The sequence below is a fragment of the Notolepis coatsorum genome (assembly GCF_963971535.1).
Source record: "Notolepis coatsorum genome assembly, chromosome: 5".
NCBI classification, from domain to species: Eukaryota; Metazoa; Chordata; class Actinopteri; order Aulopiformes; family Paralepididae; genus Notolepis; species Notolepis coatsorum.
This window is the reverse complement of record NC_140169.1, coordinates 163,186,933-163,202,352: the sequence shown is the minus strand read 5'-3', so window position 1 is coordinate 163,202,352 and position 15,420 is coordinate 163,186,933. Positions and strand designations below refer to the sequence as shown.

At 41.3% G+C, this 15,420-nt stretch overlaps 1 protein-coding gene across 1 annotated transcript in view; it reads left to right on the top strand.

Annotated features, from left to right (window-relative positions):
* The window catches only part of LOC311228451 (coiled-coil domain-containing protein 89), a gene marked incomplete at both ends in the record, with an annotated part of 32,403 nt that extends 31,140 nt beyond the window's left edge, over positions 1-1,263 (top strand). The window contains 2 exons of the mRNA XM_084314358.1: positions 642-720; positions 1,177-1,263. Of these exons, the coding sequence (XP_084170484.1) occupies positions 642-720; positions 1,177-1,263 (166 nt within the window). The remainder of the gene's footprint in view (positions 1-641; positions 721-1,176) is intronic.
* Positions 1,264-15,420: the final 14,157 nt, after the last annotated feature.

The following is a 15,420-nucleotide window of genomic DNA, read 5'->3' as shown; positions in this document are numbered from 1 at the left end:
ATAGTATATATAGACAGGTAGTATATTATACTATATATAGACAGGTAGTATATTATAGTATATATATAGACAGGTAGTATATTATAGTATATATATATAGACAGGTAGTATATTATAGTATATATAGACAGGTAGTATATTATACTATATATAGACAGGTAGTATATTATAGTATATATATATATATATATATATATATATATATATATATATATATATATATATATATATATATATATATATATATATATATATATATATATATATATATATATATATATATAGACAGGTAGTATAGTATATAGACGGGTAGTATATTATAGTATATACAGGTAGTATAATATAGTATATATATAGACAGGTAGTATATTATAGTATATATAGACAGGTAGTATATTATAGTATATATATAGACAGGTAGTATATTATAGTTGAAGCAGAAGACTGGTAGGGCCAAGTTTATGTTAAAAGAGAAATGCAGAACAATTGAAGAATAAAAAATAAGCCTATACGGTATATTTTAGTGCCATCAAAAGTCCAAGTCTCGGTTCTGAGATGTTGTTCATAGCTAGCCCTGAACTTTTAACATTTTTAATTGATTGATATTGATGTTCTATATACTGTCCCTGCATGGGTTGAAGGTTTGAGCGGGAAGCAGCAGCTGTGAACGCAGATGTCAACGTGAGGCGCCTCCAGGCCACTCTGGATGAGCTCAAGCAGGTTGGTCAAAAGTTGATCATGTTAGCAGTAGGGCTGGGCGATTAATCGATGTTATCGATGAATTCGAATTCATGATTTAGGACAATAATAATAATAATAATAATAAAAAAATTAAAAGTGTAATACATTTTTTTAGTCACCTTTTATTTTACAAAAATTGATGTTTGGTGAAAGTTAGATTTGCACTTTATTAATCCCAATAGGGAAATTCATTCTTGTTTGATGATCAAGAGGCACCTTTTATTTTTTATAGTTTTAAGTTGAAGTTTGGTGAAAAAGCAAGTCATGGGACATTCATCTTTGTTTGATAATTTTTGTGTCAAAAAATCGTAAATCGGATGTGGTTTATATTTTTAGGCCGTATCGCCCAGCCCTAGTTAGCAGTGTGTGACATCACGGGGGGGGGGGGGGGGGGGGGCGGAATAACACTCACCATGTTCCCCAATTATTTCACAGGATTTCGACGCCTACAGAGAACACAGTGCCAACCTCCTGAGACAGGAAAAGGAATTAAACGGCAAACTCAGACAAATGATTGGCTGACTGCCGGCATTGTATTTGCTTAACAAATGTACCGGCGTAATTGACCCGTCTCAAACACCGCCCTCTTTTCTTGATCCTCCAATCACAACTGTTGCTTCCCTCAGACGAGACAGGGTTGATGGATGGATGGTGTGACGTACCTTGGGTACGTGGGTTGGTCATTATCATTATTACTGTATTTATGACACCTTCTGAACATCAGGTTAGTATATTTAATGTGTTGTTTTGTATATGATGTGTGTGTGTGTGAACATGAGAGTAATGCTGTCTCTTCTCTCCCTGTCAGGTGCTGCCCATCCCTACTGAAGAGTGCTGATTGCCTGATGAAGGACAGCTGATGGCAATCAATCTCGAGAGGGATGGGTAGCCAAATACCTGACAGCACACACACGTCTCGGCGCCTCATTCTGTCAATTGCTGGTGACTAAGAGTGAGGTTGCCATTGTTAAACCACTGTTGTGTTCATATGTATATATTGTTGGCCTATGTGCCTATTTCCACTTCTCTACCTGAGTGAGTATCCTCTTGTTGGCCGTTGTGCCTATTTCCACTGAGTGTGGAGTGATACTTTGCTGCCCTTTTGCTAGTGTTCCCTTCAAGTGGAACTGTATATATATATGTATTTGTAAACAGTATGCCATGGCCACTTTGTGTGGACTTGTACCTTTAGTACGTTCTGGCTGGTTGGTTAGTGTCGGCGGACGCTAATCTAGTTGTTTATCTATATATCACCTTGTGTGTTCTCCCCTTACCTTTTTCCCTTTGTGTGCGTTCTGGGTTTAAATCCCCTCTAAAATAAACATCATTCTCCCTTTGGGGAAAGCCGTGGGTTTCAAGCCCCACCACAATAAATATTATTTACCATTTGAACACGTCTTTGTTTACTATCTGCCTACCCGGGACTGTTTTGACAAGCATTTTTCTACTGAGGGGGTTGTTTCTGCTCATGTACCACCTGCCCAGTTAACTATCCTGTATGGTCGTTAGACCTTCGTACATGACATGGGGGCTCGTTAGTTTGCACAATTGTATAGTTCCTTGTTGTTATGTGACATGTGGACTTGTCGATTGGAGCGTGTCAGGTAGGTTGCATTGTTTCATTTGGTGAGTTCTATTATTATATATCCATTTTTCCGTGCTGCACACTTGACTGTTGTAAACCATTGTTGTGAGTTATGCTCTTAACCATTCTATTTTTTTTCCACATAGGTAAAGGGTGGATCACCTGCTTGTTAGGGGGTGGGGGGCACGCGTCGTCTATTCCGGTGGAGTGCGCAATGAAATCGGTAAGCGACTGAAGATATGTGTAGCCTTCATTCCGCTAGGGAAGTAGTTTAGACGGGGTAGTTAGTGTTACCCAGTGTGATCCTAATTAGGTGGTTAGAACCGACATTTATTGTTTTCATGAATGTTAGATGTGGATATTGAATCGAATTGGTCAGGTTGTCATACTGCATAATGTGGCTGTTGAGTGTTGCACAGGGACATTATTGAGTACTATAGGTGAGTGGCTATTTTGTGGGGCTTATTGAAGTCTGATTCGTTGTAGTATTGTGGGTAGTATTGTGTGTTGCTACGGCAGTATACTTTCTTTCATAAACTGTATACTGTATACAGAGTGCAGAGTGCCGAGTATAGATTTTTTTTTATTTTTTTTCATGAGTAGAGCTATGGAGGTTTGTGATCAGGATGTTGGTGTGTCGGATCTTGAGAGTTTTTTTGACTCTGCATTAGGTTCAGGCCATGGTTCTATTACTTCTGCTGGTGAGTTGAGCACACTGAGCGCTGAGCTGCATTTACCCTGTCTAGAGGAGAGAGACAGGCAGGACAGAGAGAGAAACAGAGAGAGAGACAGAGAAGAGAGAAAGGAGGAGAGAGAATGGGAGGAGAGGAAGGCAGAATGGGAAGAGAGGAAGGAGATGAGAGAATGGGAAGAGAGGAAGGAGGTGAGAGACATGCTGGAGAGAAAGGAGGTGGCTGAATTTCAATTGGCGATGAGGAAACTGGAGTTGGAGTATGGTGACGCTAAACGTAGCACCATTTCCTCTCCAGTACTTTCCGGGCCCCAGGCACCCTTTGATATTAGCCAGCACATGTCCTTGGTTCCCCCCTTTCAGGATAGCACCATTTCCTCTCCAGTACTTTCCGACCCCCAGGCACCCTTTGATGTTGGGCAGCATATTCCTTTAGTTCCCGACTTTCGGGAGTCTGAGGTGGAATCATTTTTCTCTGTTTTTGAGCGCATGGCATGGGTTTTCCATTGGCCAAAGGACAAGTGGGCGATTTTATTGCAATACAAACTCACTGGTAGGGCTCTGGAGGCGTGCGTGTCATTATCGAAGGAAGACAGCGTGGTATATGAGAAAGTGAAAAGTGCTGTCTTGCGTGTGTACGAACTGGTACCAGAAGCATACAGGCAGCATTTTCGAAACCGCCGTAAATCTCCTTCCCAAACCCATGTTGATTTCTCCTGGGAGGAGAGACTTAATTTTGATCGGTGGTGTTCTGCGTATGAGGTGAAAGACTTTGCATCATTGAGTGAATTGGTACTTGTGGAGCAGTTCATGTCCACCCTGCCAGGCGAAGCTGTGCTCTATTTACATGGGCCAACCCTCAAACCTCCGTCAACCCTCCGGCAGGCTGCGATTTTGGCAGATGAGTTTGAATGGTCACGCAAACGTGTTTCTGTACGTCCTACTGTATGTGGTGGAGGTGGCCCATTCATGAGTGAGTCAGAATTTCAGCCACGCTCACCGCCGTCTAAGAGAGCGGTGGTGTGCAACTATTGTAAGAAAACTGGCCATATGGTAAAAGCATGTCATACGCTGAGGAAGCAACAGGAGAGAAGAGCGTCAGCTCGGAAACCAAGAGGTGTGGGGTTGATTGGTACAGTGTCATGTTCTGACCAGAATAGCTCTCTGAAAAAAGAAAGTTATGGCTGTGTTAAACCCTTTCTGAGTGTGCCCTTTATGTTTGATGGGTGTGTGTCACTGTCGGGTGAAGTCTGTGACCAACGGAAGGTGAGAATACTCCGTGATACAGGTTGTTCTCAGTCACTCATCCTGGCTGATGTCTTACCGCTGAATGAAGACTCTTACTGTCAGTCTAGTGCGATGGTAGGAGGTATAGAAATGGGGTGTATGCGCGTGCCGTTGCATAAGGTGCATGTACAGTCAGATCTTATCACAGGTTGTTTTCCAGTCGCCGTTCGCCCATGTTTCTCTGTGGAGGGCGTTGAGTTTATCATGGGGAACGATATTGCTGGGGAGAGTAAAACGCTCCATTAACTGACTTGTGTTGTGATGAATTGATTAATAATCACCCCAATGTTTTTTCTGCTTGTGTTGTCACCAAGGCACGGGACAGGAAGCGAACTCAAGCTTTGGCGTTGAGTGACTGTCAGTAGCGAGGCTATCGCTGAGGACAGGGGGCCATCTATTGGAAGGATGGAGCAGGTTGCTGTAAGTAGCGTTCAGGGGACGCTGGTAATTCCCAAGTCTGCTGGCGTTTCGCTACCACAGACTCGTCAAGCATTGATCACTGCTCAGCACAGTGATTCCTGCCTATCAAGTTGTTTTGCGGCAGTGGCCAGCGCTACAGCTAGTAGGAAACAGACTTTTGTGATAGAGGGGGTGTTGCGCACCTAGACCGGGTGTTTGTCGTCTAAAGGATATGACAGGCGACTTTGGAGAGAAATGGGTAATTTGATACTGTGTGTCAGCGGCAGTTTGTGTTTTCACCCCACCCCTTTGTCAAGACCCGTTCAGCTTTCTGTTGATCTATTCAAGAAATTAGCGCAAACTTGCAATACTTAGTTAGGACATGTTTTGACCTACCCATCAGAATCTGAGGCGGTTCATTATAGAGCTTTGTATATAATGCGGAGCTTGTCAATAGAGCCTAGTAAAATAGAGTTCTACATGTGGATTTTTATTTATTAATTTGTTATTTTTTTTCTGCTGTAATGCTCAACGATGCTAAAGTGGATCGATGGAGCAGGGGGATGGAGCGTCAGTATTCTTTCAGAATAGCTGCTGTAGATCTTATAGCAAAGGTTTTGTTTTATTGGTTCCTTCTGGAGTTGATTGCTAAATTAAGGGTGCACTATGCAGTTTCGGAGGAAGGTGGTTTGTTTGCAGAGTCTGCAAGAGACTAATACTTATTCTAGCTTATTTTATCATAAATTGAAACGAAATCGTTTTTTTTGGGCGCTGTGAACCGAATATGAGCCTAGAGTATGTTTGTTGACAAAATTGCAGGCCTGCCTTTGCAAGCGACAGCAGTGAGGTAGTAACTTTTCAGGAAGCTTTCTAGAGGACAGGATGTTTATTCAATTGTGACAATGTACCATTGGACATTATTCACTTCTCACGAAAACTGTAGTGCACCTTTTAAACAATGTTTGCCCAACAACCCTGGTAACTCGAGTAGTTAGTCTTTTTGAAAGATTTTGGCAGAAGAAAATTATATTTTTGTATTTTCTGTGATATTTTCTTCACTTCAACTTTTTCTCTTTATACAAAGGTATCAATATGTGAAGCTGTTTTTGTTGACTTGTTGTTTCTGTTTTCCCTGGTGTGTGGTACTAATCGGATGTTGGGTAATGAGTAATAATATTTTGCTAACCCTACAGGTTCGCTCTTATATGGGGAGGTGTGACGTACCTTGGGTACGTAGGTTGGTCATTATCATTATTACTGTATTTATGACACCTTCTGAACATCAGGTTAGTATATTTAATGTGTTGTTTTGTATATGATGTGTGTGTGTGTGAACATGAGAGTAATGCTGTCTCTTCTCTCCCTGTCAGGTGCTGCCCATCCCTACTGAAGAGTGCTGATTGCCTGATGAATGACAGCTGATGGCAATCAATCTCGAGGGGGATGGGTAGCCAAATACCTGACAGCACACACACGTCTCGGCGCCTCATTCTGTCAATTGCTGGTGACTAAGAGTGAGGTTGCCATTGTTAAACCACTGTTGTGTTCATATGTATATATTGTTGGCCTATGTGCCTATTTCCACTTCTCTACCTGAGTGAGTATCCTCTTGTTGGCCGTTGTGCCTATTTCCACTGAGTGTGGAGTGATACTTTGCTGCCCTTTTGCTAGTGTTCCCTTCAAGTGGAACTGTATATATATATGTATTTGTAAACTGTATGCCATGGCCACTTTGTGTGGACTTGTACCTTTAGTACGTTCTGGCTGGTTGGTTAGTGTCGGCGGACGCTAATCTAGTTGTTTATCTATATATCACCTTGTGTGTTCTCCCCTTACCTTTTTCCCTTTGTGTGCGTTCTGGGTTTAAATCCCCTCTAAAATAAACATCATTCTCCCTTTGGGGAAAGCCGTGGGTTTCAAGCCCCACCACAATAAATATTATTTACCATTTGAACACGTCTTTGTTTACTATCTGCCTACCCGGGACTGTTTTGACAAGCATTTTTCTACTGAGGGGGTTGTTTCTGCTCATGTACCACCTGCCCAGTTAACTATCCTGTATGGTCGTTAGACCTTCGTACATGACAGATGGTAACCTCGTTCCCAGTTTTATCTCCTCCGTGAGATAGACTGGTAAAGCACTACGGCCGAAAGTGTGAATTTCCGGTGTATGTATACTTCCCCTGGAAGCTGCCTCCGAACAGACCAAACTTTCCCCGAATCCTGTCGGCAAACAAGCTATAGAACGTCCCGGTCATGTAGTAAATTCTTCAGGCAAAGCTGTTGCAGTGGCTTAAACGAGGAAATATTGTGCACTTCACACGTTTCTATAATTGTTTTGTCGAAACCGGAAAGCCTGTAGCCGGTACTTCCTGTACTTCCGTTTTCACACTTTAAGAGGCATAGCTTTACCAGCCTAGATGGATGGAGGATCATGCAAAGGGGGCGGGGCTTGAGAAAGGTAAACTACATTTGTAATATTTTTTTTTATCTTTTTTTTTTATAAATACATTACGTTGGATGTTTTTTTATTTTAACCTTTTGAGGGGAAATAAAAACCGACAACAAATTATAACAATATATTGTTTATTCCATCTTCAACTTCCCAGTTCAATGGAAACATACAATCATCATAATTTTTTCATCAGACATCTAGCCATCAATTCAACATTACTTTAGAGGTCCTAAACTCTGAAACACTCTAAGTTCATCATTGAGGTCAACAACCTCCTTATCTATATTTAAAAAACAATTAAGATCTAATTTAATTTCATCATAAATCATCAACGTATTAAGTTACTCCTGTGCATCAGTGTTACATCTATGGCTGCTTGTTATTTTTCTTCATTATATACTGTTCATATGTTATTCTCCTCTCCTTTGCCTTCTTGTACTTTTTCAAAAAAGAAAAGAAATCTTGTTATTGGCTTGTGTGTGTCAATCTCCAATTTTTTCGCTATAGTGTCTGCCTTATGTCTCTGATCTTGTTTTGAGTTTATTTTCTAGACCATGTTTACATGTATTTCGTTCATGTAATGTTCATCAATGTTTATGGACAATGGGATGAACGTACTTTCGTTCCCTCCTAGCACTGTTTTTTTTTTTTTTATAATGTGCTAAATAAATAAACTAAACTAGGGTAGAAGATTTTGCATATATATTTGTTTGTATGTCTGATTTTGATTGGTTTAATGTTCTATAATTGTTTGTATTTTTTTTATTGGTGTTTTATTGATATTTGTTTTGTTTTTTTGTGTTTTATTGATTATTCTTGTTTAATTTTTTTTTTTTTTTTTTTTTTTTTATTATTGCAAAACAAAAATTATTAAAAGTCAGTACTCAACACACAATGCATAATGAAACTTTCAGTCAAGGTGGTTAAAATACATGCAAGTACAGAAACAAGATAAAACAAAAATAGTCTATAATAACATTTTAACCGTATACAGTGTATATCCCGCGAAATTACTATTATATAAATGTTAGTATAGAATATACCCCTAATACCTATTTTCTAAAACCCTACACACATATGCTCCAGCTCGAACCCCCCCCTCCCGGACCCCCTCTTGGATAGTACCTCCATTATCCCTCACTCCTAACCAGACACTACCACTATAAGCTAGCTTTTATTCTCTCCACCACTTCTACCCACATTGACATTTTGGATTCATTGAGACCCAGAATTCTTGCTGTAGATATTTCTTGATATATCACATCGAGATATGTAAGGAACCAAACTCTCCGGCACATTTTTTCCGGTTGAAACCAGCGTGATGCGATCAGTTTTTTAGCTACTGTGATACCCGATAAAACCAATCTCTTTAGCTGTGGATTCACTGCAAACTCAAAAACATCATTCAATAGTAATACCGAGGGGTGTACAGGTATATTCCAAGATACGAGTATTGATAATTGTTGGGACACATCTTTCCAGAATGCCTTAACTGGTGGGCAGTCCCAATACATGTGCATAAATGTTCCTTCGTCCCCATTTGTACATTGGGAGCATTTGGAGTCTTGTTTAAGCCCCATTTTGCACAGCCTTATAGGAGTCAAGTATGTCCTGTGAATATAGTTCAGATTGATTTGTTGATGATCCGGGTTCCTTGATGTAAGTCGGACATTTGCCCAGGCTCCTTGCCAATCAAAGTCATTTTCCAGGTCTGGTATATCCCTCCTCCAGACAGTGTCTAGTTGAAGGGTTTCATACGAGGACGTTAGTAATTGATAATAAAAACCTGATACAAAACCTCCCAATGTTTCTCTTTCATAGAAAAATTTGTGGTATCTGTGGTGTTCGATTGGTATGAGTAATGGAACACCGTGAGACCTCAGACATAGCTTTAACTGTATGTAAAAAAGCCATGTGGACTCGGTGAGGTTAAACTTTGTGCATATTTCGACATAACTGCAGAAGCCCTGGTTATTAAAAATATCCCCTAATGAGTGTATGCCTTGCTCTTCCCATATAGGGAATCTTATAGGGCGTTTTCCCATTAAGAGTGCATTGTTATTGAATATGGGAGTGTGATTATGCCATTTTTGAGGGTTAGGATATTTCTTTTGTGTTTCCCGCCATGTTCTGATTGCATGGGTAATTATGGGGCCAAATTCCCGCTCACAATGCTTGATTGAAAGTTTAGTGTGTGCTGTCTTTCAGTCTCTGTGGGGCTACTATGTTTTCTTCTAATTCTCTCCAAGATACCAAAGCCTGGGGATCAAACCATATTTTCAATGGTCTTAATGTGAAAGCCTTAAAATATTGTAAAAAATCTGGAACTGCCATGCCACCGTCCGCTTTATTTCTCTGTGCGGTGGATCTTTTTATGCGAGGTGGTTTGTTATTCCAAATAAATTTGTATGTGGAGGATTGTAATCTTTTCCAGTAGCCCTCTGGAGGAGGTAACGGTAGCATTGAGCTGATGAAATTGATTCTTGGTAATACATCCATCTTAACTATTGATACCCTTGCCTGTACTGAGTTTTTAAGTTTTGCCCACCTGTCCAGGTCGTCTTTGATTTTGTTCTGTATTTTTGTGTAATTGTGCTTCACCGTTTGTCTTATGGTGGGAAATATTTCCACACCCAAGCATCTAAAATGTTTAACCATGGGTATCGCACCTGGGAGGGTTGTGTCTTTTTTTGCACGGATGTTAAGAGGAAGAAAAGCCGACTTCGGCCAATTTATTTTAAATCCCGATAAATCACCAAAGTTCTCTATCATCTTGTTTAATTTTTATATGTTTGTATACAGACCCCAGGAAGAATAGTTCATTAAGGATTGTACAGGACATTGTTTCCTTTTCCATGTGGGGATTTTTAAATTGTATCTACAGTATATTCAAGCTTACAGACAAGTAGCCGGAAACAACAAGTGAGATATTCACTTGCCTACGGCGATCTGACATCTTCTGAGAGAATTGTTGAATAGATAACTGTTACACAAATGTTCTAGAATGTTTGATTATGACATCATACTGTGACATCACAATGGAACATCATACTGTGACATCATACTGTGACATCATACTGTGACATCACAACGGAACATATTTGAGTTCCATTTGAATAATATAAATAATATGTATGATATAATGTAATGTTATATATTATAATATAATGTAATATAATAATAAAGTATAATATATTTAGCTCCCATTTGAATAATATAGATATTATGTCTAAAAACATGACATTCTTTAGGCTATGTGTCCACTAAAAGCCTTTTTTTCAAGGCGGACCGCTTTGAAAAGCAAAAATATGCATGCTCAGAGCGTTTCCTGAGCGTTTTTCCAGAGCGCCGCAGGAGTTTATTGTTGCGTCACCTGCATCACGATCGTTGCGTCATTTGCGTCATTAGTAGGAGCTACTCCAGAAGTTCGGGCCAAGCATGTTGCATCGCCAAAATGCAGACCAACAACTAATGTTACAGGGAGGGAGACCATCAGATTCAGCCCTGCTGAATTGCTCTGCATTTGTCTGAGGTAAGTAGCTAAACTTGAACATTGTCTTTTCGTTAATAAACATGATGATAGTTAGTGTCGAGCTAGCTAACGTTACTAAACTTATCACTAACATAGCTACCTAGCTAAGCTAGCTATCACTAACGTGGGTAGCTAGCTATCAATAACGTAGCTAGCTAGCTATCAATAACGTAGCTTAGTTAGATACTATCATTCCACACAAAGCAGCCAAGTCTTATCAAGTGCGGCTAACTTTGAAAATGTAATCAATATTAATAGACTAGCTAGCTAAACGGTATCACTATTGTATTGTACCCATTCGGCAATCTGTTAATAAAGTTTTCAATCAATCAATCACTAGCTAGCTAGCTAACGTTACTAAACGATATATTGATTGATTGATTGATTGAAAACGTTAACAGATTGCAGAATGGGTACAATACAGACCAGAGAAAGACTTTTGTCTTTTTTACATCAGGGTCCCCCATTTTAAATTCATCATAACATTTATGACATACACAACATACAGATATACAGTACTGTTACATCCAGACATTTATGACATACAGGATATACAGACAACTCTGTCTTTTTTTTATATTTTATTTTTTTATTATTTTTTAAACAGACATATAAACAAACATGACAACACACGATAAGATATACAAGCATTAATTCACAGTGCATATCCAATGAAATTACCATTTAGTCAAATGTCTTATATAGGATATACCCCTAATACCTGTTATCTAAAAACCTACATACATATGCTCCAGCTCGAACCCCCCCCTCCCGGACCCCCCATTGGATAATCCAACCATTATAATTTGTTCCTAACCAGACATTACCATTATGCTAGCTTTTATTCTCTCCACCACTTCTAACCACAATGTCATTTTGGATTCATTGAGACCCAAAATTCTTGCTGTAGATATTTCTTGATAAATCACATCGAGATATGTAAGAGTCCAGACCTTCCGGCACATTTTTTCCGGTTGAAACCATCGTGATGCTATCAGCTTTTTAGCCACTGTGATACCGGATATATATATAGACAGAGTTTCTAAAAGAGAATATATACATTTGAGGGGGAGGAAACTGTACATTGAACTGTACATAACTATCAATAGACTAGCTAGCTATTTGTCTGTATCTCTGTCTAGATAGATGCATGATTAGCTATTGATAGTCTGTGTGTTATATCAATTCAATATTGCCAGAGACAATTGCACTGCTACTTGCTTGGCAACATTGTAACAAAATGCAGTCATGCCAATAAAGCATTATTGAATTGTATTGACAAGAAGGCAAACTTTTTTAGTAATCCAGACAGTTCCCATACCTAATAATTGGCTGTCTGTCTAGATAGGTAAGTAGATAGATGCATTAGCTATTTATAGTCTGTGTCTATTTCATGTCATTGACATTTTCCATACCCAGTTCTCTTCTCTAATGTATTTTTCTTTTTATTAACAGATTGCAGAATGGGTACAATACTATGTGGGCCGACGTGTATGTGTGTGTATGTATGTATGTGTGTGTGTGTGTGTGTGTGTGTGTGTGTGTGTGTGTGTGTGTGTGTGTGTGTGTGTGTGTGTGTGTGTGTGTGTGTGTGTGTGTGTGTGTGTGTGTGTGTGTGTGTGTGTGTGTGTGTGTGTGTGTGTGTGTGTGTGTGTGTGTGTGTGTGTGTGTGTGTGTGTGTGTGTGTGTGTGTGTGTGTGTGTGTGTGTGTTTGTCAGGTGTCCAGTATCAGTGAGGAGAGATGGTAGCCTCCATATAGAGAGAGTGATCTGCAATCTGCTTAGGTTGGAGGTGCAATTCCTAACAGGCTCAACCATATGGATAAAAGTGCCCATATTATGTGCATTACACAAACCAAAAACAGATATTGTCAGAATTACTAGAAGAAAGAAACGTCACCACCTTTGGCTGATAGTAATTTATTCATTTATTAGGATTTCTTTTGGACTGGTCTAATAAATGTTTACGGTTCTTAGATGGACCCCCCCCCGCGCTGCCTCTTCCTCCTCCTCCAGGGGTCACTGCAGGGCGCCATGGGGAGTGGCGTACTGGCTCATGTTAGGCATGCCATGCATTATGCAGCAGCTTAGGCCACTGCGGTGGATCTTCATGTCCTCGGCTGTCGCTGCTCTGGTCGTAGCGCTCCATGTTGGAGATGGTTTTGAAGCGATTTAAGCCTCCGGCCACGAAGAGCAGGTCGTCCAACACCCCGATGCCAAAGTTGCAGCGGGGGGTGAGCATGTCGGGCAGGGCACGCCAGGAGTCAGTCAAGGGGCTGTAGGCCTCCGCGCTACGCAGGTCGTTTCCATGGTCCCACCCTCCCACCTGAGGACAGGACTAGGGATGGGTACCGAATTCGGTACTTTTGAGGCACCGAACCGAAACACGTCGGTACTACCGAGTATCGAATCAAGTGAGAAACCGTTTTTTTTTTTTTTTTTTTTTTTTTTTTTTATTATGACTGAGGTAGGTAAATTAAATTTCTGGAGACTAAAGTACCGAAAAAAGGTACCGTTGGGTACCGGTATCGATTCACAGGTACCGGTACCGGTATCGGTTCAAATGTGAAAGGTACCCATCCCTAGACAGGACACATGAGAGGAATGTTTTAGTGTGTGTCTCAGGTAGACAGGCAGGCAGACACGTTATTAATCCACTTAGGGAAATGAGGGCATCACAGCAGCCACTCCTGCTCTGCTACGCCTGCTGCTCATGGGGGCGATCAGAGTCCACTGGTTGGTGTCTGGGCTGTAGCACTCAGCTGTGAGCTGTGAGCAGCCACCACAGATGTAAACCTGTAATAAGAAAGAATATTCTAATTTAGTTTATATATTCCATTTTATTTCATTCTACTTTAATTGTCTGTTAATGTTGATGCACCAAAGGACCCAGACAAATTCCTTGTATGTGCAAGCTTACTTGGCAATAAAGACATTTATGATTTCTGATTCTGAATGATACCAATCGCTTAGTTTTTGGTTCCTTGGGTTCATCTACCACACGTGTGTTCCTCAGTTCCACCCACCTTGCCGTGGAGCACTGCGGCGCCGGCATTGCTTCTGTGCTGCAGCATGGGTGAAATCAGTGTCCACTGGTTGGTTTCAGGCTCGTAGCGCTCGGCGGTGTTCAGTCGCACGTGTCCGTCATACCCTCCCATGGCGTAGATACAGCCGTCCAACATGACCACGCTGACGTAACATCGGCGTGAGTGCATGGGAGCCGCCTGCAGCCAGCTGCGAGTGACGGGGTTGAACCTGCGCACACTGCTGAAATACTCTACGCCGTCCCAGCCGCCGACGCAGTAGACCAGACCGTGGAGATAAGCGCTGCCGTGGTGGGCCCGGGGACTCTCCGCCTCAACGCTCACGTCCATCCATCCACCGGCTCGGATATCGTAAGCCTCCATGCCATTGGTCACGCTGCTGCCACTAATGCCTCCGATGGCCAATAGGACCTCCTGGGGCAGGCGTGGGCGGGTCAGGGGGTTTGGGAGCCTGTCGGAGCCAGGGGGTTTCAGGACGCTGAGGATGAGGGCCCTGCAGTTGTGGCTGTCCCTCACCACAGGGTTATTCAGGACGTTGTTCCCGAAGTAGTCAGGCCTCATCAAGCCCATGCAAACCTGGGAAGAGACAAGCAGACAGCGGGTACAACTTAGACAGCGGTTGTAGACGGTTTCACTGGAATTCTGTTGCTAGGGAACAGTTTGGACCCAAACTTTTTAGAACCACTGTACTAGGGATCCTAGTGTTGTTTGAATGCAATGCACAGTAATACAATTAGTTACCTTGCTTGGGCAGCAGCAAAGGGATGTCTGTTTTACGCTCCTCACGGGAGTGGTCGATCCAACAGAGGACGGCCTCGAACACCGTCTCCTCGTTCTTCACGTTCAGGTCATCCCTCTCGATGATGTCCACCAGTTGCTGCAGGGACAGCTCCACAAACTCCTGTGAGACGGGCAGCATCTCCTCAAAGTGGCACACGATGAAGAGATGGGCCTTGCGCCTCTGGTCAGGGCAGTAGTAGATGTCCACAAACCTCCAGATGCAGACACAGTTTTCCAGAGACAGCTGGCCCTCTAGGAAGTCAGAGCACGCTCCTACTATGCCAGTGACGAGAAGCTGGTCTGCAGCCACCAGAAGCTCTTTCACGTTCTCTGCTGTCACCGGCACAAAGAGTGTGTAGGCGTACTCTATGATGAGCTGCATCATAGCCGCGGACACCCCAGGGACACTGTAGACTGCTTTCTCTGAGTCGCTCCAGTGAGTGAAGAGGGTTCTGTGGGATGCAGAGTATAGAGATATCTGATGAGTAAACAGTAAGCAACATTCTGTCCTGTGTGCTAATATATATTCACTGTAGAAGTATAGGGTCTTAGCACAGTAAGAGTATAGTATCGTTTTACAGTAGACGTACAGTATAGTATCTTTTTACAGTAGACATACAGTATAGTATCTTTTTACAGTAGACGTACAGTATAGTATTTTTTACAGTCGATGTACAGTATAGTATCTTTTTACAGTAGACATACAGTATAGTATCTTTCTCACAGTATACTGTGTGACATCACAACGGAACATCATACTGTGACATCATACTGTGACATCATAATGTGACATCACAACGGAACATATTTGAGTTTTATTTGAATAATATAAATAATATGTATGATATAATGTAATGTTATATATTATAATATAATGTAATATAATAATAAAGTATAATATATTTAG